Here is a 21197-nt window from a genome sequence, read left to right on the forward strand (position 1 = left end):
TAAACTTAAATTTTGAAAAAAAAACACAAAAACAAAACAATCCACTAATGTTGGAACTATAATTCTTCACTTTGAAAACTTTTCAAAAGTTGAAATATTGTAATGATTGTTCAATTGAATTGCAAATTTCCACAGCCCCAGCTGGAAATTGAATGCATGGTCAGGTGCAATGAGAACTTCAAAACAGAACTTCTATTTGCAATTGCCTTTTTTTAAAAAAACAAACCTGACTTTGAGTTGACTTCTAGCAATTCCCTAAGCAAGTCCCTATAGTTTTCTTGGGAGCGTTTTCAGAAGCAAATTGCCACTGCCTTCTTCCGAGGGCTGCAAAAGAATGACTGGCCCAAGATCAACCAGATGCCTTTGTGCCTAAGACAGACCTAGAACTCAGTTCTCCCAGGTTTCAGGCTTGGCGCCTTAGCCCCTACCCCAAAGTGGTTCTCGCTGCAATCATTAATAGTAAGATAATAAAACACAGTAGTTAAAACAGATAAACTGTTTTTTAATTTTATTTATTAAATTTATATGTTCCCGATATCACTATTGGAGTGAATCTGGGCAGCTTACATAATGATAAAAAGTTCAATATAAAAACAGTTAAAAGAATTAGAGCAGTGGTTCTCAACCTTTCTAATGCCGCGACCCCATAATACAGTTCCCCATGTTGTGGTGACCCCCAACCACTTATACATCACCGGGTGCCAGGGGCGTGGCCAAAGAAAAGGGGGAAAACATGGCGGACAGCCTTGTTTGGCGACCCCCGTGAAATGATCATTCGACCCCAAATGGGGTCCCGACCCACAGGTTGAGAACCACTGAATTAGAGGATGAAAACCCAGGGGGGTGGATGGCATAGGGGTGAGGGTCTTCTCTCTTATCCTGTCAATAATCTCCGGCATAGAGCCCAATGGACAATGCCAAGTTTTAAGGCTCTTTGGAAGGGCGGGTACAGATCTCGATTCTGGTGGCAGAATGTTCCAATGGGCAGGGGCCCCAATGGAAAAGGCTCTTCTCCTAGACTAGTGTTTCTCAACCTTGACAATTTTAAGGCATGTGGACTTCAACTCCCAGACTGTCCTAGACTCTGCCAGCCAAAATTCCCTGATTGGCAGTAAGCCCGTCTGCTAGAACGCGCGAGGTGGGCCGATCCCAATGGGGACAGATGTTCCTCAGATTCTCTGAGCCCATGTCATGAAGGGCTTTAATAACCAACACCTTGAATTGGGCCCGGAAGCAAATTGGCAGCCACTGCAGCTCATGCAAAGAAGTGTTACATGTGACATCCTGGGGCCTCCAGAACTGTCTATGCCCACTGTATTCTATACCGGTAGTAGCCTTCAAAGGTAGCCCCATGTGTAGTGTGTTGCTGTTACCCAACTGTTAACAAAGAGATAACTGATAGTAAGATGATCTGCCACCCACATTACGTTGAACTTAGCGCTTTATATTAGCACTACAGTAGCGTGGTTTGTTTTTAAGAGGGATTAAATCATCCATGTAATTCGTAAGAATTTTGCTATGACAAGCTTTGTTTTAGCACTCATCTATCTTCCTGGGAGACAGCTAGGGAAAAGAACCAAGCGAACATTACAGAAGCCCCAGTAGAGCATAAGATGAACCAAAGACTTAAAAGCTCCCACAAAATGAGGGCAGGTTCTTTTTATAAATATGATTTTTCTGACTCTACCCTCGAGAACCACTGATGGCACAGTCTAAACCAGTGTTTCTCAACCTTGACAATTGTAAGGCATGTGGACTTCAACTCCCAGAATTCCACAGCCAGCATTGCTGGCTGTGGAATTCTGGGAGTTGAAGTCCACATGCCTTAAAATTGTCAAGGTTGAGAAACACTGGTCTAAACTCTTGTTAACCTTGCTAAAGACCCTGCAGCATTGTGAACGTGTAATCGAAGTGACGAAAGGTCCACATCTATAGAAATTCTTCTCTATTTGAGTTGGGATTCCACATCCGGACTCTTTTGTTCAATGAGTATTAATAATACAGGCACCTCACCTCCTTATAGACTGAAACACAAAACTGAAATATTTAAAGCATGCCCTTTACTGCTCTCTCGATCCTCCAGGGCTAGGTTTGCAAAGTACATAATCTTAGTTCTCCCACCTGTGCTAGGATAGGGCATGATCCTTCCAGATGCAAGCAAAGCTTTCATTGTGTTCCTTAGACCTTACAGGAATTTCTGATGTTTGGCAGTAAACTATAATGTTGCAGTAGGTTTCTGAGATACTTGGGGACATAATGTTCTTTGGGTGAATACCCTCCTCATAAAAACTGAATAATGAAACTGGTGTTTGCTCATTTTCCTGCTTGGAATGGCTTTGAAAAGACGTCCTGTTGCATTGTAGCTTAACCTCAGACAGGCATCCTAATTTAATGCACGCATGAGGAGTGGAGATGATGCAGCCCCGGGAGACTTATTTAATTTACATCTTTATTTTTATATATATATAAACAGCTCAAGGTGGCGAACACATCTAAAATGCCTTCTTCCTCTTATTTTTCCCACAGCCACAACTCTGTGAGGTGAGGTGGGTGGAGAGAAAGAGTGACTGGCCCAAGGCCACTCATCTGCTTTTGATGGCTAAGGTGGGACTAGAACTCACAAACTCCCAGTTCCTAGCTGAGAATATTAATATGAAAGCATTTCCTTAGATACTGGATCAAAACCCTCTTTAAGCTCTATAAAGGCAGCATACAAAGCTGCTTCAGGCAGGGCCCAGAATGTCTCATCTTTCCTGACTTTCTTGGAAATTGGGAAATTATGGCTATACCCGTTTATACAAGCTGATCTATCAATTTAAAAAGCAATAAGGCCAGGACCAGTGACTGCCCCCCCCCCATACACACAGAATGGTTTTGAATTAATTTAGGATGAATTAATTTGGGAAAACCCCCCCCCCATACTTTTCCTGGGGGCTTTCTGACTTTCGGTCACCTGACACCATTGAAGAGAAGAGTTTCTACACAACACTGAAGATATGGAGAGAATGTCTTTCCTATTTTAAATTGTCCAGACACTCAAATATTTCCCAGAATGGAAGTAAAAGAAAAGACCCAAGCATTGTTTCAACTTTGTTATTGGCTCTATTTTTGAAAATCCTCTTAAGAATAATACACACACACACACACACACACACACACACACACACACACACACATGGCAGGTGATTGTCTCAGGCCCTTTAAGAGCACAAAGGCAGGCAAGGTGTACTATATCAATGTACTTAAATGATAGTGAACTATTGCCCAGTTTTCCTATTCAGTCAGGCACTTACAAAGAAGAAATTTCTGAATATAATAGAGTTGATGGGTCAACACCATTAAGTCTCAATCTGGAGCTAATAACTGATTTCTGGGTCATTTACAAGGATAATCAATACATAATTAAAATAACTGAACTTCCGCATATTCAATCTTTGCAATAACTATCTCACTATCGTTATGGATAAATATCTTCAAGGCAAGCTAAGTTCATTGGTGATTTCAGGGACACTTCCAGGTGGGATTTTATGACAGTGATACAGAGGAGATCTTAGTGAAAAAAAACATATATCCAGGCAAAAAACAAACACACCTTGCAATAATTTCTGCAATTTCTTCCCTTTTTCTGTAAAGATAGTTATGGAACTAACTACAGAACTATGTTCCTAGCTAGGAAGAATAAATTTTAAAATAGATCTTTGATATTGTATTATATACAACTATCCTTTGGGGTAAAAAAAAATCCTTTTTTTTTTTTTTTTTAGTCTGACTTCATTGAGATACCTGGTGTAGATTACACAAGTGTGCCAAAAGTCCTTTCGGCATGTATGTTTTCTTTGCCCCTATAGGGCTTCGGATGGTCTTCTTCTCTGTAGGGTCTCTCGAGATGATAACGATTGTCCTGCTGCTTCTGAAACAGCCGTACCTCTCGAAGGGTGAGAATGCAGACCACAAAGCTCCCAAAATACAGGCAAGCAGCCACCAGGCCAAAAAGAGCCACAGCAGCATCCCCACCTTGCACGCTGCAATTCACTGAAGTGTAACCTCGCCTTGCGTAGAGTCTTTCTCTCCTTAGGCACACATCCGTGGCGTTGACTTGAATGACGAAGTGGAGATAGAGGCCAACTGCTGCTATATAAACAAGGCAGGCAAGGATGTCGAAGAGACACTCAGCGGCAAGCAGTCCAAGGGAAAGGCGATGAATCGGCTTTGCTCCACCGATGAGAAACAGAAGCGTTAGGCACATCATTGTCAGGCTGAAGCCTACCCCTCCGTACACACAAGGGGCTCTCAGCTGGCTGTACTGCATGTCCACCTCGGTCACCTCTTGCAGTTCGCTCCCCTGAAATGGACTATACATTGAGTTGAGGTTGAAAGAGCCTAGGCCACCCAGGGAAGTGAAACCGGAGACCCCCGCCTGTGTTGCTCCTATGCAGATCAGCACCAAGATGTTGACAGTGACTTCGACAAACTGCAAGGCACCTGCAGGAGGACAAAAGGAAGGAAGGATATGGGGAATTGAGCGCCACCATAAATCCACTGGATGTGGCTATCTTTCATTCTGTAAAAATGCACCTAGAAACTAAGGCAATGATATCGTATCATTGGGTGGTTTATTATTGCTATAGCTCTATCTCTCCTTCTGCAGAACTTCAAGGTGGGTGCTTGCACCCACACGGATCTCCTATAAGAGAAAGGTAATGGATTGAATCACTGCTCTTGGCACCTACTACTAAAGATCAAAGATGGAAGGATTTTATATTGGGGGGCTGCCTCCTTATTTTCAATAAAACTGCTGCATATACAGTACTGTAAAAGTTGAGACATCCACATGGTAGTCTTGTCCTGGATAGGCTCATCTAGATAGACTCATTTCCGTGCCGTCCACTCGCAGATACAAACTGCACTTTATTCTGTAAATAGCACAATAAAGAACTATATAATAGGATCTTTGGGCTGAGCCCACGTTTTAACTTTTTCAGATTAACTATAATGGAACATCTTCATAACATGTTATACATGTTGCTACAATTCAAAAGACAAATTGTTGTAAACTTCATTGGTTATGTGATGGCTCCACTCTCTCAGAACATACTTTCACTGTCAAGTGGTTCAATATAACATGTTTGCTTTCCCAAAGTTTCAAAAATTTTTAAAGCTTTATATAGAACAAAGAAACACATAAAAGGAGGAGGAAACACCACTGTGTAAGACAGAAAATGTACTGCAAAGGGTGAAATAGATGACAACTGAATCATAAACTAACGAAAAAGCAACACAAAACTTGGTGAGATTGTCAGCTCACTAAGAAAAAGTCCTTTATAATTTATTTTAGAGTGGTACTGTAAAGGGAGAAATGTTAAATAAATTGCAACTGAAGAAGATTGCCTCACCCTAATTAGCTAGAGAGGGTCTTGTTAAATACAGTGTTTTAAACATTTAAGTAAGTCCCAATTCATTAAGGCTACACATACCGTGGTGCCTTTTAAATGCATTGGCCTATCAATCTTTCCATCCACTGGCTAGCATGATCCCCTTGCTAGTCTTATGTTGCTGGATCGGTATGATAGAGATTGCCACCCAACCTATCTAGAAGGCACAAGCTTCTGAGAAGCTGCATTAGGACATGAAAAATATGTATATCAGCCCTTTGAATTTGGCTCAGTAGCAATCAAAGAACAGAAGGCAATTAAAATGCATTTTTTTCTGCTTTGAAGCTCACAACATAAAAACAATTTGGGGAAAACTTAGGACATAACCCCAAATCAGGCAATGGTTTGCTGGGATCACCCATAAGACTGACTTCTGATTTCTTCTGTCCTCAACATGCACGTGGAACAAGACAGCCATATTTGCTATCCTAAGCATCTGGAAGGGAACCAGTAATATCACTGTGGGGTCTTTGGTGCCCCTGCCAAGTGACATCACCCAAAGAATAATTGCCAAGAAGAATGGAGAAGACATTGATTTGTTTGTAATTTGCAGCCTTTCCAGTATTATTAGAGTGGAGGAGTAGGCAATCTGTAAATAATTTCCCAAATGGCCCGAGGACATTCTGTTGAAATTATTTAGACTCCCAATCACGGAGTCCCCAAACTGATCATTTGGCTACTTATTGGTTTTGGAGGTGCCATTTGGCTCATGAGCTACAGGATATCCACTGCTGGTACAGAAGAATATGTCAGACTGACATTCCTGACTATAAGGAAGAGAAGCGAGTCAACTCTATTGAATCTTACGGTGAATCTCTGTGGGACAATGAGAACAAAACCCAGGCAATTTACACACTTACCTCTGACCTTAGAGGAGGAAAGTTGATGTCAGAAGGTTTCTCCATCCTAATCGGAGTAAGAAGAGCTTCCAAAGTAAACTATGACTGATATCAAACATTTTAGCACCATGAACAGGGGTAAGAAGTGTGCAGACGGGTGTCGGAGAAGATATATTTTGGGAAGAGCTGTGATTCAATACAGGTAGACCTTGACTTATGACCACAATTGAGCCCCAATTTTTTGTTGCTAAGTGAAACATTTGTTAAGTGAGTTTTGCCTCTCTTTATGACCTTTCTTGACCTTGAATCATTGCAGTTGTTGAGTTAGTAACACAGTTACTAAGTAAATCTGGCTTCCCTCATTGACTTTGCTTCTAAGAAGGTCACAAAAGGGGGATCATATGACCCCGGGACACTCAGCCATTATAAATATGAGTCAGTTGCCAAGGATCCGAATTTTGATCACGTGACTATGGGGACACTGCAATGGTCTTAAGTGTAAAAAAATGGTCATAAATCAACTTTTTTCACTGCCGTTGTGACTTTGAAGGGTCACTAAATGAACTGTTGCAAGTCAACTACCTCGACACAGTGCTTCCTGGGAAGACTTACACAAGCCCTAGAACTAACTTCAACCGTACTTTCTCTTCCTCTCCACCCCCGTCTTTGCTTGCAAAGAGAAGCAAACAGAGAGGAGGAAGAGAAAGATTTTTCTTCACCCTCACCAGTATGAATAATTTGAAACTTTCTTATATTCATATGTGCAGGAAATCTTCATTTCTCAGTAATTACAAATTTGTATTACCCATTGTATTACCCAGGCGGCGCCTGGATCGGCTGCAGCTGCATTGGCTCTCGAAGGTGAAATGTTTTGGGAGGGATATTAAGGGATATAGGCCACATGATCAGGAAGGTTTTAATGTGTTTGAGCAATGTGGTGGAACTAAGGCAGTGTTTCTCAACCTTGACCATTTTAAGGCATGTGGACTTCAACTCCCAGAATTCCACAGCCAGCATTGCTGGCTGTGGAATTCTGGGAGTTGAAGTCCACATGCCTTAAAATGGTCAAGGTTGAGAAACACTGAACTAAGGTAACATAGAACATACGACTGACAATCTTTGCTGGCATGGCGAGTTTCTAGCTGTTTTGGAACTGTTGGTGAGACCGTTAAAAGTCGTTGGTGCTGTTTGAAATTGTTCTGCCGGCAGCAAGATCTGACTGCTGGCCCAGCGACGGATTCTATTGCAAATAAGGGCTGTTTCCAAAGGAGGCAGAGGAGGAGAGGTCCCGGGGCTTATGGAGCGAAGGAACTGGATGAGGCTGTCGGCAGGCCCAGAGGATGGGAGAGAGGCTTTTGGAGGAGTTGGTGGCGGCGGCAGCGTTCTCCAGGGGCGAAAAGGAGTGAGGCCTCTTTAAGGAAAAGGTGGAAGAGACAAGATCAGAAAAAGAAAAGGAGACGAGGTTGTCGTGCAGGAATACATGCTAATTTGAGGGCTAATCCACATGGAGCTCCATTTCCATCTGTCCTGTTTGCCATCGTTCGCTCCCTAGAGACTAAAATGGAAGATCTGTAACTTGAGCTGGCCACGAACAAGGAGTGTATATCGGAGGTGGTGGCCCTTTGAGAGCTGTATGCAACGAAATTTCATTTTGATGTATTTATTTATTTATGAGACTTATATACCGCTTTAAGTGCAAGCACTCTCTAAGCGGTGTACACCAGTAAGCAATGCATATATATATTTACATTGCCCCCAACAATCTGGGTCCTCATTTTACCTACCTCGGAAGGATGGAAGGCTGAGTCAACCTTGAGCCGGTGAGATTTGAACCGCTGACCTGCTGAACACAGTCAGCTAAAGTGGCCTGCAGTACTACACTCTAACTCAGTGGTTCTCAACCTTTTTAATGCCGCGACCCCCAACCGGTCGTAAGTCGAGGACTATTCAACCGGTCGTAAGTCGACTCAACTGGTGCAGCACCGTTTGCAGAATGGGACTTTTGGTGGGCTCAGAAGGGCAGAGACAGTCTAGACAATTCCTATTGGCTTTTGAAAGCCAATGGATTTGACTCTATTCAAGAGAGTCTATTCTATTGGCTTTCAAAAGCCAATAGAATAAAAGGGAGTAGCCCAGCTAAGGAAAAGGGGGGAAAAATGGCGGACTGCATTGTTTGGCGACCCCCGTGAAATGGTCGTTCGACCCCAAATGGGGTCCCGACCCACAGGTTGAGAACCACTGCTCTAACTGCTGCGCCACCTCGCTCTTTGTATGCCGATTCAAAGTGACAATAGAGTTATTATTATTATTATTATTAATTGCATACATTGTGATCAAAGTGCACGCATTTCAATATCACAGTGCGACAGCACCCTGTTTCCCATACTGTAGCCACATCACATTCAGCTCCTACAATGACATACAATACAACTTATCCATTACACAGTTCTGTTAGTAGATGAATTAACAGGCCTAAATTCTATTGAACGTTTGCCATCTTTTTCAGTTAGCTAGATGCAGCAGGGATAGCTACAATACTGTAAATGTTATAAATCCAAGAATACAGGGGTGTAAAAATTACATTCCTGCGGTCCCAAAGCATCAGTAAAAATCAATGCTAAATTTGAATTGTTGAAGTGATAGAAAGGGAATTTATTAAGCATACCGAGAATGGATATATTAACATAATTTAAATTTAATCTCATTCTGTTTTTTTTTTATCTTGGCCCCTCTTACTTTTTAAAATGCCACTCCTCACTCACAACGTAAAGACTGAGTGAGATCTGAAGCCCAAAACACATTGTAAGATTTTTGAATAAAACAACAGCAACAAGAATAAAGATGGCATGAGCAAAAGCTCTTAACTAATCATCTCAAAACTGGGGGAAAAAATGACTAATTTTTAGTTTGCGCAATTTCAAGAAGTTAGGTGAATCTAAGCAAAATGAGCAAGCCTGCAGAGTGAAAAAAATGAGAAAAATAAACCTGAATAATCATACTGCAAATTTATTACCCAGTCATGCTTAAAACTAGGTATAAATTCAAGGCTTTTAATAGCCACAGAGATTACTCTCGGGAATCTCTATGCAAACTTAGTTTAATGTAAGTATAGCTGAGGTCTTTCCTATAACACTACATGGAGTCATGCTTAAGAGTTAAGTAACTGGGCAGATTAAGCTAAATGAAATGTCCTGCCAACTATTCTTGACGTCACATCTCAATCAAAACTAAGAGTTTCATTTCTGAATGATTTCCTTTTAGCAAGGAAAGCTTGCTAAACTAGTCTTAGATTTGATTAATTGCTGCTACGCAAAGGTTAAGCAGTAACTTGCTTCTTTCAACACTCTTCTAGAGTGGCTACTCTTCGAAAGCTTTTCAACTTCAACAGCTGGATGGATTTTTTTTGTTTAAAGTAATGTTTTTTTAAAAAAAAAATTATGTTCCATTCCAAGACACTTTATTTATTTATTTATTTATTTATTTTATACTACCCTTGTATTATTTCTCCCCTCCCTCACATCTTCAGTACAGGTAGTCCTTGACCGATGACCACAACTGAGCCTAAAATTTCTGTTGCTAAGTGAAACAGTCGTTAAGTGAGCTTGCCCCCATTTTACGACCTTTCTTGCCACAGCTGTTAATTGGATCGCTGTAGCTGTTAAATGAGTCAAACTGTTGTTAAGTCTGGCTTCCCCGTTGACTTTGCTGGTCAGAAGATAGCAAAAGGTGATCATGTGATCCTGGGATACGGCAACTGTCATAAATACGAGTCAATTGCCGAGCGTTTGAATTTTGATCACATGATCATGGGGTTGCCACAGTGGGGGTAAGTGTGAAAACTAGTCGTAAGTCCCTTTTTCCAGTTCCCTTGTAACTTCGAACGGTCCCTAAAAAACTGTTGTTAAGTTGAGCACTACCTGTATTTTATTGTACATTTCCAAATCTATTTAATTGAATCAGAATAAAACATAACAATAGAGACACAGGTTGCCACTGTCTATAGCAGTGGTTCTCAACCTGTGGGTCGGGACCCCACTTGGGGTCGAACGACCATTTCACGGGGGTCGCCAAACAATGCAGTCCGCCATTTTTTTCCCCCTTTTCCTTAGCTGTGCTACTCCCTTTTATTCCATTGGCTTTTGAAAGCCAATAGAATAGACTCTCTTGAATAGAGTCTAATTCTATTGGCTTTCAAAAGCCAATAGGAATTGTCCAGGCTGTCTCTGCCCTGCTGAGCCTGCCAAAAGTCCCATTCTGCAAACGGTGCTGCACCAGTTGAGTAGTCCTCGACTTACGACTGGTTGAGTAGTCCTCGACTTATGACCGGTTGGGGGTCGCGGCATTAAAAAGGTTGAGAACCACTGGTCTATAGAGTGCTATTTTGTTATGATCTCATATGTTTGCAAGAGCAAAGGAATACGTTCAGCTTTTGGAGAAGATCAGTCGGACAGGCAAAGTGCAGGGAGGATATAATAGTGTTAAATCCCAGTTTTCAAATCTTGGTTGAACTCCTATACTTTGTCTGATAACCTCTGCAAACTTTTACAACTCGGTAAATTGCAAGTGATCACAAAACAGGAACAGGAACAATTACAAAAAAACAAGTTCAGGTAGTGTATGCAAATAATCTCACTTGCATACACATACAAACACATATTTATTTATGTATAAAATGTATTGGCCGCCTATCTTACCTCAGGGTAACTCTGGGTGGCTTACAATCTTAAAAAAAAAATAAAAACTGTACAAAGGTAACAAAAATAAGATACTACACAGAGCCAGAACATACGTACAAAAGCGAAAGAAGATGGTCATCTGCAATAATAGCCACATAAAATCAGGCCAAAGATTCAGAATCAAATGTTCCAAGAGGTAAATAGAATCACATATAGACATTGTGATCAGATATGCAGAGATATAGAAATTGCTCGGTTTCTTAGAAAGTCATCCCAGATGGACTCCGTCTCGGAAAAATGAACTCTTATCCAAATGATCTTTCCTCATCTTCTCATCTGTCCTACTATCTTCTCCTATTGGTATCTTATGACTTATCACTTGCTATTTGCATCTATTGTAACTATGATTTATGATCTATGACCTATCACTTCGTTGTTGTATGTGTGTACACTTAGAGCTTATGCACCAGAGACAAATTCCTTGTGTGCCCAATCACGCTGGGCCAATAAAGAATTCTAGTCTAGTCTATTATATCTCCAGGCCAAAAAATATTTTTAAAAAAATCTCAGTTCCTGACTGCAAAAAAATTGCCACTTTTGGCAGCTATGGGACACAAATAATAGCTAGGCAACATAATAATATTGTGCTGCAGATGAAGAGTTTTCTATCTACTATCCAGCTCAGAAGCCTACTTAAATTTCTTGCCCCCTCTGCTGCTTGCCATCCTCTTGCTTGTTTTTTCCTTGGGCAAGCATTCTTTCAAAAGACCCGATTCCTTAAATGGGTAGCACAATACTTAACAATCATCAGCAACCCCTGCTGTCTGAGTGTATTTATTTATTAAATTTATTTGCCACCCATCTTGCTATCCAAAGCAACTCTGGGCGGCTGAGTAAAGGAGAACTTGCCAGTCTCTCCTTGTGTATTGGTGTAGAGACATACAGTTACAACTACAACTAAGTAGAACTGAAATCCTACTTTTTTTCTCGCTCACGGGAAGCCAAGAAATCACCAAGTTTTCCTAAATGATTTATTTTACTGGGAATTACATTAAACAAGATGAATCTGGATCCACTCCCTATGTAAGCTGTACTCTTTCATACAATCCCGCCAAGCAAGTTAAAATGTTGAAAACTACAAGACCTGATGCCAGCTTCCCTAATGAAGCCTATCGAAATATTTCAGCTGTGCTAAAAATTCCAGGGCTGAGAAAGTTCAAATAAGGACTCAGCACGACAATAGTGGCGATATTTATCCCCACAGTGATTTTTATTGGTGCCAAAATGCATCCCTAGTTCAAAGAGGTTCATCAATGATTCATGTGTGTTGAACTGCTCGTTGGAGATAGGCATGTTGAGAATTTAAAAAGAAACCTTTAAGGCAGTGTCTCTCAAACTTTCTGCAACCGTGGACTATTAAATTTTCAGAAAATGTGAGACCCAGCTAAACAAAAACACCGGCTCCGTTTTAAGAAATGGGGATTCATCCATTTTAGTACGATTACTGTAGAGGTAGTCTTGTGTTGTCCTTGCAACCACAACTGAATCCAAAATTTCTGTTGCTAAGCGAGACAGTTGTTGAGTAAGTTTGGCCCCCATTTTACAATCTTTCTTGACACAGTTGTTAAGTGACTCATCGCAGTTGTCAAATGAGTAACCGGCTTGTTAAGTTGAATCTGGCTTCCCCATTGACTTTGCTTGTCAGAAAGTCAATGACTCCGGGATAGTGCAGCTGTCATAAATACGAACCAGTTGCTAAGTATTTGAATTTTGATCACGTGACCATGGGGATGTTGCAATAATATGAAAAAAACGGTCATATGTCAGTTTTTTCAGTGCTGTTGTAACTTTGAACTATCATAACACGAATGTGTGTAATTCGAGGACTGTCTGTAGCTGCATTTATGCATAGTGTCTATTTCACCCACTTTTAAAGGCCTTTTCAGATTACCTTTTGCATGAAAATAGGAATTTCAAAACTAAGTATTTTTAATCACTGGAGATGCCATAACAGCCATTATAACATATTATAACAACCCCTTAGCACAAACGTACTGCTCCAAAATATTGTTCAATAGAAATATCTCATTTCTGTAGAAAAGGACAGGTGAGGGTGGTGATTTCCCACTAACAAAATTCTCATCATTGCCTATTAATTTAACATATTGATTGTTGGATTTTTTTTTCTAGTCACACTTTTATTTTGGGGTCCATATTAATTGCACTAAAGACCTGTACGCCCGTTTACTACTGTACTATTTTCTGAATTTTGTTGCTGTTTCTACCTGTACACTTTTAAAAAAATATTTTTTTAGCCATTGACCCATTTTCACACAAACACAGGGGCCGAGGCAGAAACAGACTGTGGAGTAGCCAGCTGACTATTGATTAAAACAAGGAGGCAGAAATAGCCAACAAATGGGGTCCTGGACAGCTGTTGTGAAAGAGGATGGAGCTGATGTGACAAGCGGGTCTTGATTTGGCTAGGTGTCTTTTAGTGAACACCAGGAAATGGGGCTCAGGGAGGAGACTGGCTGTAGCCTCCTGACTGGTGGTGAACGTGGGAAGCTGATATATTTGAACAGCCATCTCTTTGGTAGCAAATGCAAGGAAGCAGGGGTTGAATTAGCTAACAGTTCTAGAAAGCCACCTGACTGGTGGTGGCTGTGGGGAGGTAAGGCTGAATTTGGTGAGTACTTCTGGTCTGGACAATTGGCAAATGAAAGGAGTTGTTTGTTTGTTTGAAATATTTCTATAGTTGCTCACCATATAATCAACTCTGGGTGGTTCCCAATCAGACGTTAAAAAAAACAAAGAACATAAAATCCATACTACATCTATAATACCAAGCCCATTAAAAACAATAAAAACCTGGCGCCAAGATAACCCAGGTTGGGCTAGACAGCAGGAGAAGGCAAAGAGTAATGTAGGGGTTTTTGAAAGAAAGGCCACTGACCAAAGTCATCAGGGAACTAATCTTGCTAACAAAGTACCGGATAGACTTGACGGAACCAAAACTAGAAGGTCAGAAAGATTATTATAGTCGTCTAGGCAAGAAAAGAGATCTTCTTCAATCTACATATATTGAAGAACGATGAGTGCAATTATTTTCCCATTTAGCTGCCTCAAGGTGTGTTGGCTCTGGTGGCTGGAGGGGAGCAGGTTGGGGAAAGCTTGGCTACAGGGGAGAAAGAGAATAAAGATAACATCAAGTGTAGGATGGAGGACGATGAGAGGTATTTAATTTAGCCCGTTCCTAAGAAGAATTAGCAGCAATCCACTTTCAAGCTGTTTTGCAGCGTCCCCATGATCATGTGACCAAAAATTGGGTGCTTGGCAACTGGCTCCTATTGATGACCATTGCTGTGTCCCGGGGTCATGTGACCACCTTTTGCGACCTCCTGACAAGCCAATGGGGAAGCCAGATTCACTTAACAACCAGGTGACTAGCTTATCAACTGCAGTGATTCACTTAAAAACTGAGGCAAAAAATGGGCCAAAACTCATTTAACAAACGTCTCACTTACCAATAGAAATTTTGAATACAAACTTAAACATAAGTATTACAGTTTGAATGGATACATCTCACCAGAGTGAAGTCTATGATAAAATGATCCTTACCCCTGCTCAGATTGGGGTCCAGCAATTTTTTTCAAGAAAGCAATCTTTGCTCTCCTTTCTTCTGATTATACTTAGACCCAACTTATACTAGAGAATCTTCTAAACAAGGGGCACTTTTAAGATAAGATTATCCTCTGCCATATAAGCCACATGGCTACTGTTGCGCAACTTATTACTAGTTTATATGTCTAGGACAGTGGTTCTCAACCTTTTTATACGGCGACCCCGGTCATAAGGACACGCCGTGCATTCGCGGCGTGGTGGTGCCCCCATGTGCGGCGCGCATGCGCAGCGACGCCCCATATGCGGCGCGCACGCGCGGCGGCGCCCCACGTGCGGCGCGCACGCGCAGCGGCCCCCCTATGTGTGGCGCGCACGTGCGGCAGCGCCCCCATGTGTGGGGCGCACGCGGCAGCACCCATGCGCAGTATGCATGCTCGGCGGCACCCCATGCGCAGTGTGCATGCTCGGCGGCACCCCATGCGCAGCGTGCATGCGCGGTGCGCCCCCATGCACAGCGTGCATGCGCGGCGGCGCCCCCTGAGGGAAAAAATGGCAGATCACGTTGTTTGGCGACCCCCGTAAAATGGTCTTTCGACCCCAAATGGGGTCGCGACCCACAGGTAGAGAACCGCTGGTCTAGGACATGTATGAGAAGATGAATACGATCACCAGCACGTAAGCTACTAATGTCGATGTAAGCCCAACTAGTTACGGTGGCATTTTTAAAAAGAAATCTTATCCAGAAACTTTGTAGTACAGGTAATCCTCAATGTACGACCATAAATGAGCCCAATTTTTTGTTGCTAAGTGAGACATTTGATAAGTGAGTTTTGCCCCATTTTATAACCTTTCTTGCTCCAGTTGCTAAGTGAATCACAGCAAAATGTTAAATTGCTGTTAAGTGACTCTGGCTTCCTGACTGAGATCACACACGACCCTGAGACACCGCAACCGTCATAAATGAGTCAGCTGCCAAGCATCTGAATTTTGACCATGTGACCATGGGGATGCTGCAACGGTCGTAAGTGTGAAAAACAGTCATAATTCACTTTTTAAAGTGCCACTGTAACTTCGGACAATGACTAAATGAACTGTTGTAAGTCGAGGACTACCTGTACTCTGTAAATTAGCTTTCCTCATTCTCTAAAATACTGGATTACAACTCCTTTGATTGACAGCCAGCACAACCAGAAATGCTGCAAGTGCAGTCAACACAATCCTGAGGGCACAGGTTGGGGAAGGCTGGTACAAACGGTAGCACTTTCCGGCTTGGAATCTGAGACGATTGGCATCTGCTCAAGACTTAAAGGCCCTGAAAGCACTGAAAGCCCCCCCCCCCCAAGAGGGACAGGTGATTGGGAAAACACTGGAATGTGCAGAAATGAATAGACTAACAATGACAATTAAAGATAAGATAGAGTCAGACTACTATGAAATCTGGGGAACTTTTTATGATTGGCTGAAAAGAGAATACGGTTACAAGATAGTTAGCATCAATTTAGATGGAGGAAGAAGGAGCAGATAAGGAGGGAGACCCAGGCGACACAGTATTGAATAACTGGAGGTTGTATAAATATTTATAGAAGTATATACCGAGAAGGTTAGATAAATAGAAGTATTAATGTAAGAGAAAATTAATCTTATTGTATATAATACAGATAGGGAAATTTGGAGAGAGGAATTGCTCAGACATTACCCCCGAATTGTATCTGAAGAGGGATAAGAAAGGAAAGGAGAGAGAAAAGAGTAAAGGAGGGGAGAAGGAAGTAGGAAGGTTGGAGGAGAAGAGGAGAAGTGGGGAGAAAGGGGAGGAGAGTGGTGAAGGAAAGAGAAGAGGAAAGGAAGAAGAGGGAAGTAGGGAAGAGAAGAAAGGGAGAAAGAAGGTAGAGAAGGAGTGTGGATACAGTGAAAGGGGAAATGGGCGAGCAACACCAAAAGCCATGTGCATGTATTTATTTCATTCTATTAAAAGTATCTTATATATGAATGTTAAAAGAATGTATGTTAACATCTGATAAATATCACGGTATATGTATGGGGGAGAGTTTGGAAAAATAAAAAATTATATATAAAAAAAAAGACTTAAAGGCCCTCTGATTATTCTTTTCAAAAGGCAATTCAAGTCAGCTACGGTAGCTGCTACAAAGCCTGTCGGTGGGAATCAGAGGCCAACTAGCTCTCTGCTATTTTCCTGGCAACAAATATTGATAGCACCAATTCCCAGAGGTGGTTCAGGTACAAAGCCTAGTCTCAGTGTAAGCTGAAAGCAATCTTGTTAGATAAAGAAATTGGAAGAGGAGGAGGTGGTGGAGGTGAAAGGCTTAAGAGGGAAGAGCTTCAAATGTGAAATAATTAGAATGGAGCTGAAGGTTATATACAGCTGGCTTAACTAGAATTAAATTCAAATTCTGCAGGAAAAGAATAAAACATATAAAATGCTTGATATTGGTTTGGACTAGGGTTTCTGTTTTTGATCGGTGTATGTGAAAGAGGGCACCAAAACAGCATGTATAAAGCTTCACAGTGGAGAAGAGCCTGTTAAAATGTATTTAATTTGTTCAAGAAGAAAACAGATCAGAGATAATGAGACTGAAAGAAAAAGAAGAAACAGAATATTTCCAAACTCGGGACTTATTTTATCAATGGCTGGAGAAACAAACTAGGGATTAGTAATTTAATTTGTATTAGTGAATGATAAACTCAGACAACACGTTTGTTGAATAAGCACTGTTGAATTGTATTAAAAAAATTAATAAAAACTTATATAAAAAGAAAAAGAAAACAGATCAGAGATAGATCAAGGCACAGATTCAAGTTCAGATCACCTTCCCCCAAACCTCCCTTCTTGCAATTGCTTAGATTACAACTTCTGTCATTTCATCCAGCAGGAACAAATGCTTGCAATTTAATATTTGACCACCAGATAGAACAAAGGATAACAGTGAATTGTATGGGTGTGTATAGTTTTGTATAAAGACTTTATACTAATCAAAGGAAAACAGTATTTAAATTATCACTGTTTGTTCAGCAGATATTCCACACTATCTTATATACGCTCTGATTATAACCGTTCCCCAGATATACATACTATATACATATTTTTATTTTATAATGAAAAGGAAATGTATTCTTTCAGATCACGAGAAGATTTCCCTTATGAAAAGTAAAAATCCACGATAAGCCAGTTGCAGCTAGAAAAATAATTATGCATTGCAGGAAAAAGCCAATAAATAGGTTAGCTGGTTTCAGTTCTAAATTACCACAGCATCAATTAACAGAAACACTTTCAAAATAAATTACATTATTCCAAGTATAAAACACACACATATGCACATGCACACATATTTACGCAGGCTAGTTTATTACAAATTAGTGTATTCCAGTGGAGGAAAAAAAACCATTTATAGCTGTTTTCTAATGTTATTTGCTGATGAAATTCAATTTACTCACTTGCTAATTTGCAAATAACCTTATTAAGAAAAGAAGTGAAGACTGGAAATGAAGCACAGCCATTATACTTTTATAAGAATTCAATTTAGGCAATTGCTAAACTACAGTTCATCAAGATATTCAGCCAAATATAGAATTAACAGGACCCACAAATCTTAAGTCAAAAGGCCCAAGGCTCCAAGTGTGCAAAATCAAATTCCTTGCAACCTAACTAAAGTATGTCACAAGAAGACAAGTGAGTAAATGCTTATTAAGCCCACCATCAGTTAGCTTACCCATTAATAAATGGCAACCTTAATCACTGTTTAAGGGAAATGTGAAGTCCGCCCAGCTTGCTTATTGAAAAACTAAAAAAGGGGAGTGAATAATTTAGGAGCAGCGGTTGCAAAGTAGATATTTAGATGGAACTATCTAAAGAAGGAACCACTAAGAATACCATCTCAGTTTGTCTGAAATTACTAAAAGTATAACAGAAGCCTAATTCAATTGAAAAAGTAATATCAATCTTTTAATCATAGTAAGGGAATGGAGAATCTATTTATAGAATTTATAGAATCTATAGTTGTCCAGTTATCAAGTTCCATGTCATAATATGTAATCCAAGGAATATTACCCTTTGAAAATTTTAGCTTTCGTTGCACAACTACATTTATATAGTCTCCAATTTCCTCCAACAATTTATTAAATATAGGACACTGTAAAAATATATGTTTTGAGGAAGACTGATATTGGAGCATTGGGAGATTAAATGTATGGCCTCATTCAGTCAATGAATTGAAGACCTGATTATGCTCGCTACTTATAAGTGGAGTGCCTATAGACCAGACTTTAATAATGAAATACAGGACTGCACAAAATATGGTATCTTAAAAAAAAAACCACAATGGTTATATAAGTGTATTAAAAATGAATACATACACACTGTTTATCTAATATTTACATGACAGGTATACCTTGACTTACACTGAGACCGGAATTTCTATTGTAAGTCAAGATGGTTATAAACTGAGGCCCCTACATGACTAGCTTCAATTTTACAACTCTTTTTACAGTAATTGTTAAAGGACTCACATGGTCATAAGTCCAAATTTTGCAGTCATTAAGCAAATCGCATGGTCTTAAATTATACTCTTTTGTTCTCAATGGGGTTTTTTTTTTGCCGGAAACCAGAAAAAAAGTAGTAAATTGTGGTCACATGACTTAGGATGTGGCAACCAGTTGTAAGCAAGAGCCAGTTGCCAAGCACCCAAAATGCTGTTATGTGACCACAAGGGGGCGGAGCAACATTTCCTGCTCTAATCCCATTACTTCTACAGGTAAGATCAATATCCTTATGCTATTTACATTTAAAAAAATCTTTTCTGCACAAAAATGCATTTACATTTAAGCTTCTAGATCTAGAATCTATTTCAAATCTATCCCAGCTCCCATCTTTCCACTTTGCAATTATTTTAACCAAAGGGAAAAAGAGAGAGAGAGAGAGAGAGAAAAAATATTGTTCTTGTTTCTAGTTTGGCCCTCAGCTATATGGAAGAGCTAAAATAAAACACTGGAGGCCCTTTTTAAACTTGAATTGCAGAAAATAATTTTATTGTCCTTGAAAAAGAAAATTAATATGAAATCATACATGTGACTACTAAGAAGTTGGTCTCATTGTGTTTAACAGAGCTTATTCTAGGGAATTTGATATAGATATGCAGCATACATACAGTAATACTTTGAAAGTATTACTTTGAAAAGAAAGTATTTCTTTTCTTATGTTATTTAATCACTGAAAATATTCTTAGCTCCTCTTATAGTACACTCTGAGGTTTGTACTCGTTCTGTCAAGAACACATTCACTAAGTAAACAAAATTAGACCATTAAATATGTTTATTTTTGTTTAAATATAGTTTAAAAGATCACTTAAAAATATAATATATGTATATATAGAGACATCAAATAATGGTTCAAAATGGTACTGAAAAAAAAAACGGGATGTACAAGACCATTTAATGAAATTCCCAGGCCCATTTCAATTTCTGAATATATCATGGAAGAAGTTTGAAAAATGGTCAATTGTCTTTGGAGGGATCATATAATTCTTTATGAAGTAGTATATATTGATTAATCTGCTACTGGACTGTACCATTAGGATAGTTACTGCCATATAACTGAACACTAGAGATTAAAACATATAATACCAGGTCCCCAATGCTCCATTTTTTCATAAAGCTGAACAGTGAGATCTGAGGAACTTTTATGCTCTCGGTGTTGTGGAACTACAGCTCACAACAGTCCTTGGATTATTGACACCTTTACTTCAGCAACATCTAAAACAGGGGTCCCCAGACTCTTCAGCTCCTTGACTTTTCGTAACATTTCAGATTGTGCATTGACATCCCCCCAAAATATTTATAGGAAAATAATTTAATAAATATTACTTTAGCTAATAGTACATCAAATAATGACAACAACAATAATTAGATAGTTCCATCAACACTTGGATTCTGTATCGATCATTTTGGGGAACCCTGATTTAAAAGATCTCAGGTTTCCTCCCCCATTGTAAAAAAAAATAACAACATTTAATCATGTGCTCTCCTAGAAAGTATTATGAAGCTACCATACTATTCAATATCACCTATAGCTGTGAATATTTTTCTTGAAATTAAGTAACAATCAGTTTAATTCAGACTATGCTCAACGTTATCTATACAAGCCCTCCTCTTTCTGGTAGGAATTTAGAATACTGTACTTCCATTCACCCCCATCTTAACTTCTGACAATGAAACAGGCTCTTCTAAAACATTTCATTCCCTGCAATGGTAGAAAGAATGGCATCCTTCTCAAGGAAAATTGCAAAAAAATAAAACCCAAAGCAGTAAAGAGGGGACTATAACTGAGGACGCTGTTGGAGAGGACCCTCAAGAGTTTTAATTAGCCAGATGTGTGAGAATGACACAAGCCAATATTTTAATAGATTGAAGCCAATTTTATATGTATTGAAATCATCCAAGTGAGCCTTCTCAATATGTGACTTCAAAACCTAGTAATTGAATTATCAACCATGACCATACTAAATTTCCCGAGTTCCCCAGTCAATGTGGTCACGGCTGATAGGTTTTTGAAGTCACATATCGAGAAGGCTCACTGAGATGATCCCAAGTTCTCTATAAGAATAATGGCTTGTATA

At 39.9% G+C, this 21197-nt stretch overlaps 1 protein-coding gene across 1 annotated transcript in view; it reads right to left on the reverse strand.

Moving 5' to 3' along the window:
• Positions 1–2435: 2435 nt before the first annotated feature.
• The window catches only part of LOC120297261 (MARVEL domain-containing protein 3-like), a 30282-nt gene continuing 11520 nt past the window's right edge, over positions 2436–21197 (reverse strand). The window contains exon 4 of the mRNA XM_039319700.1: positions 2436–4482. Coding sequence (XP_039175634.1) covers positions 3794–4482 — 689 coding nt within the window. The 3' untranslated portion in view covers positions 2436–3793. The remainder of the gene's footprint in view (positions 4483–21197) is intronic.

This window comes from Crotalus tigris, unplaced genomic scaffold (assembly GCF_016545835.1).
Source record: "Crotalus tigris isolate CLP2741 ecotype Arizona unplaced genomic scaffold, ASM1654583v1 scf7180000023608.1681014, whole genome shotgun sequence".
Lineage (NCBI taxonomy): Eukaryota > Metazoa > Chordata > Lepidosauria > Squamata > Viperidae > Crotalus > Crotalus tigris.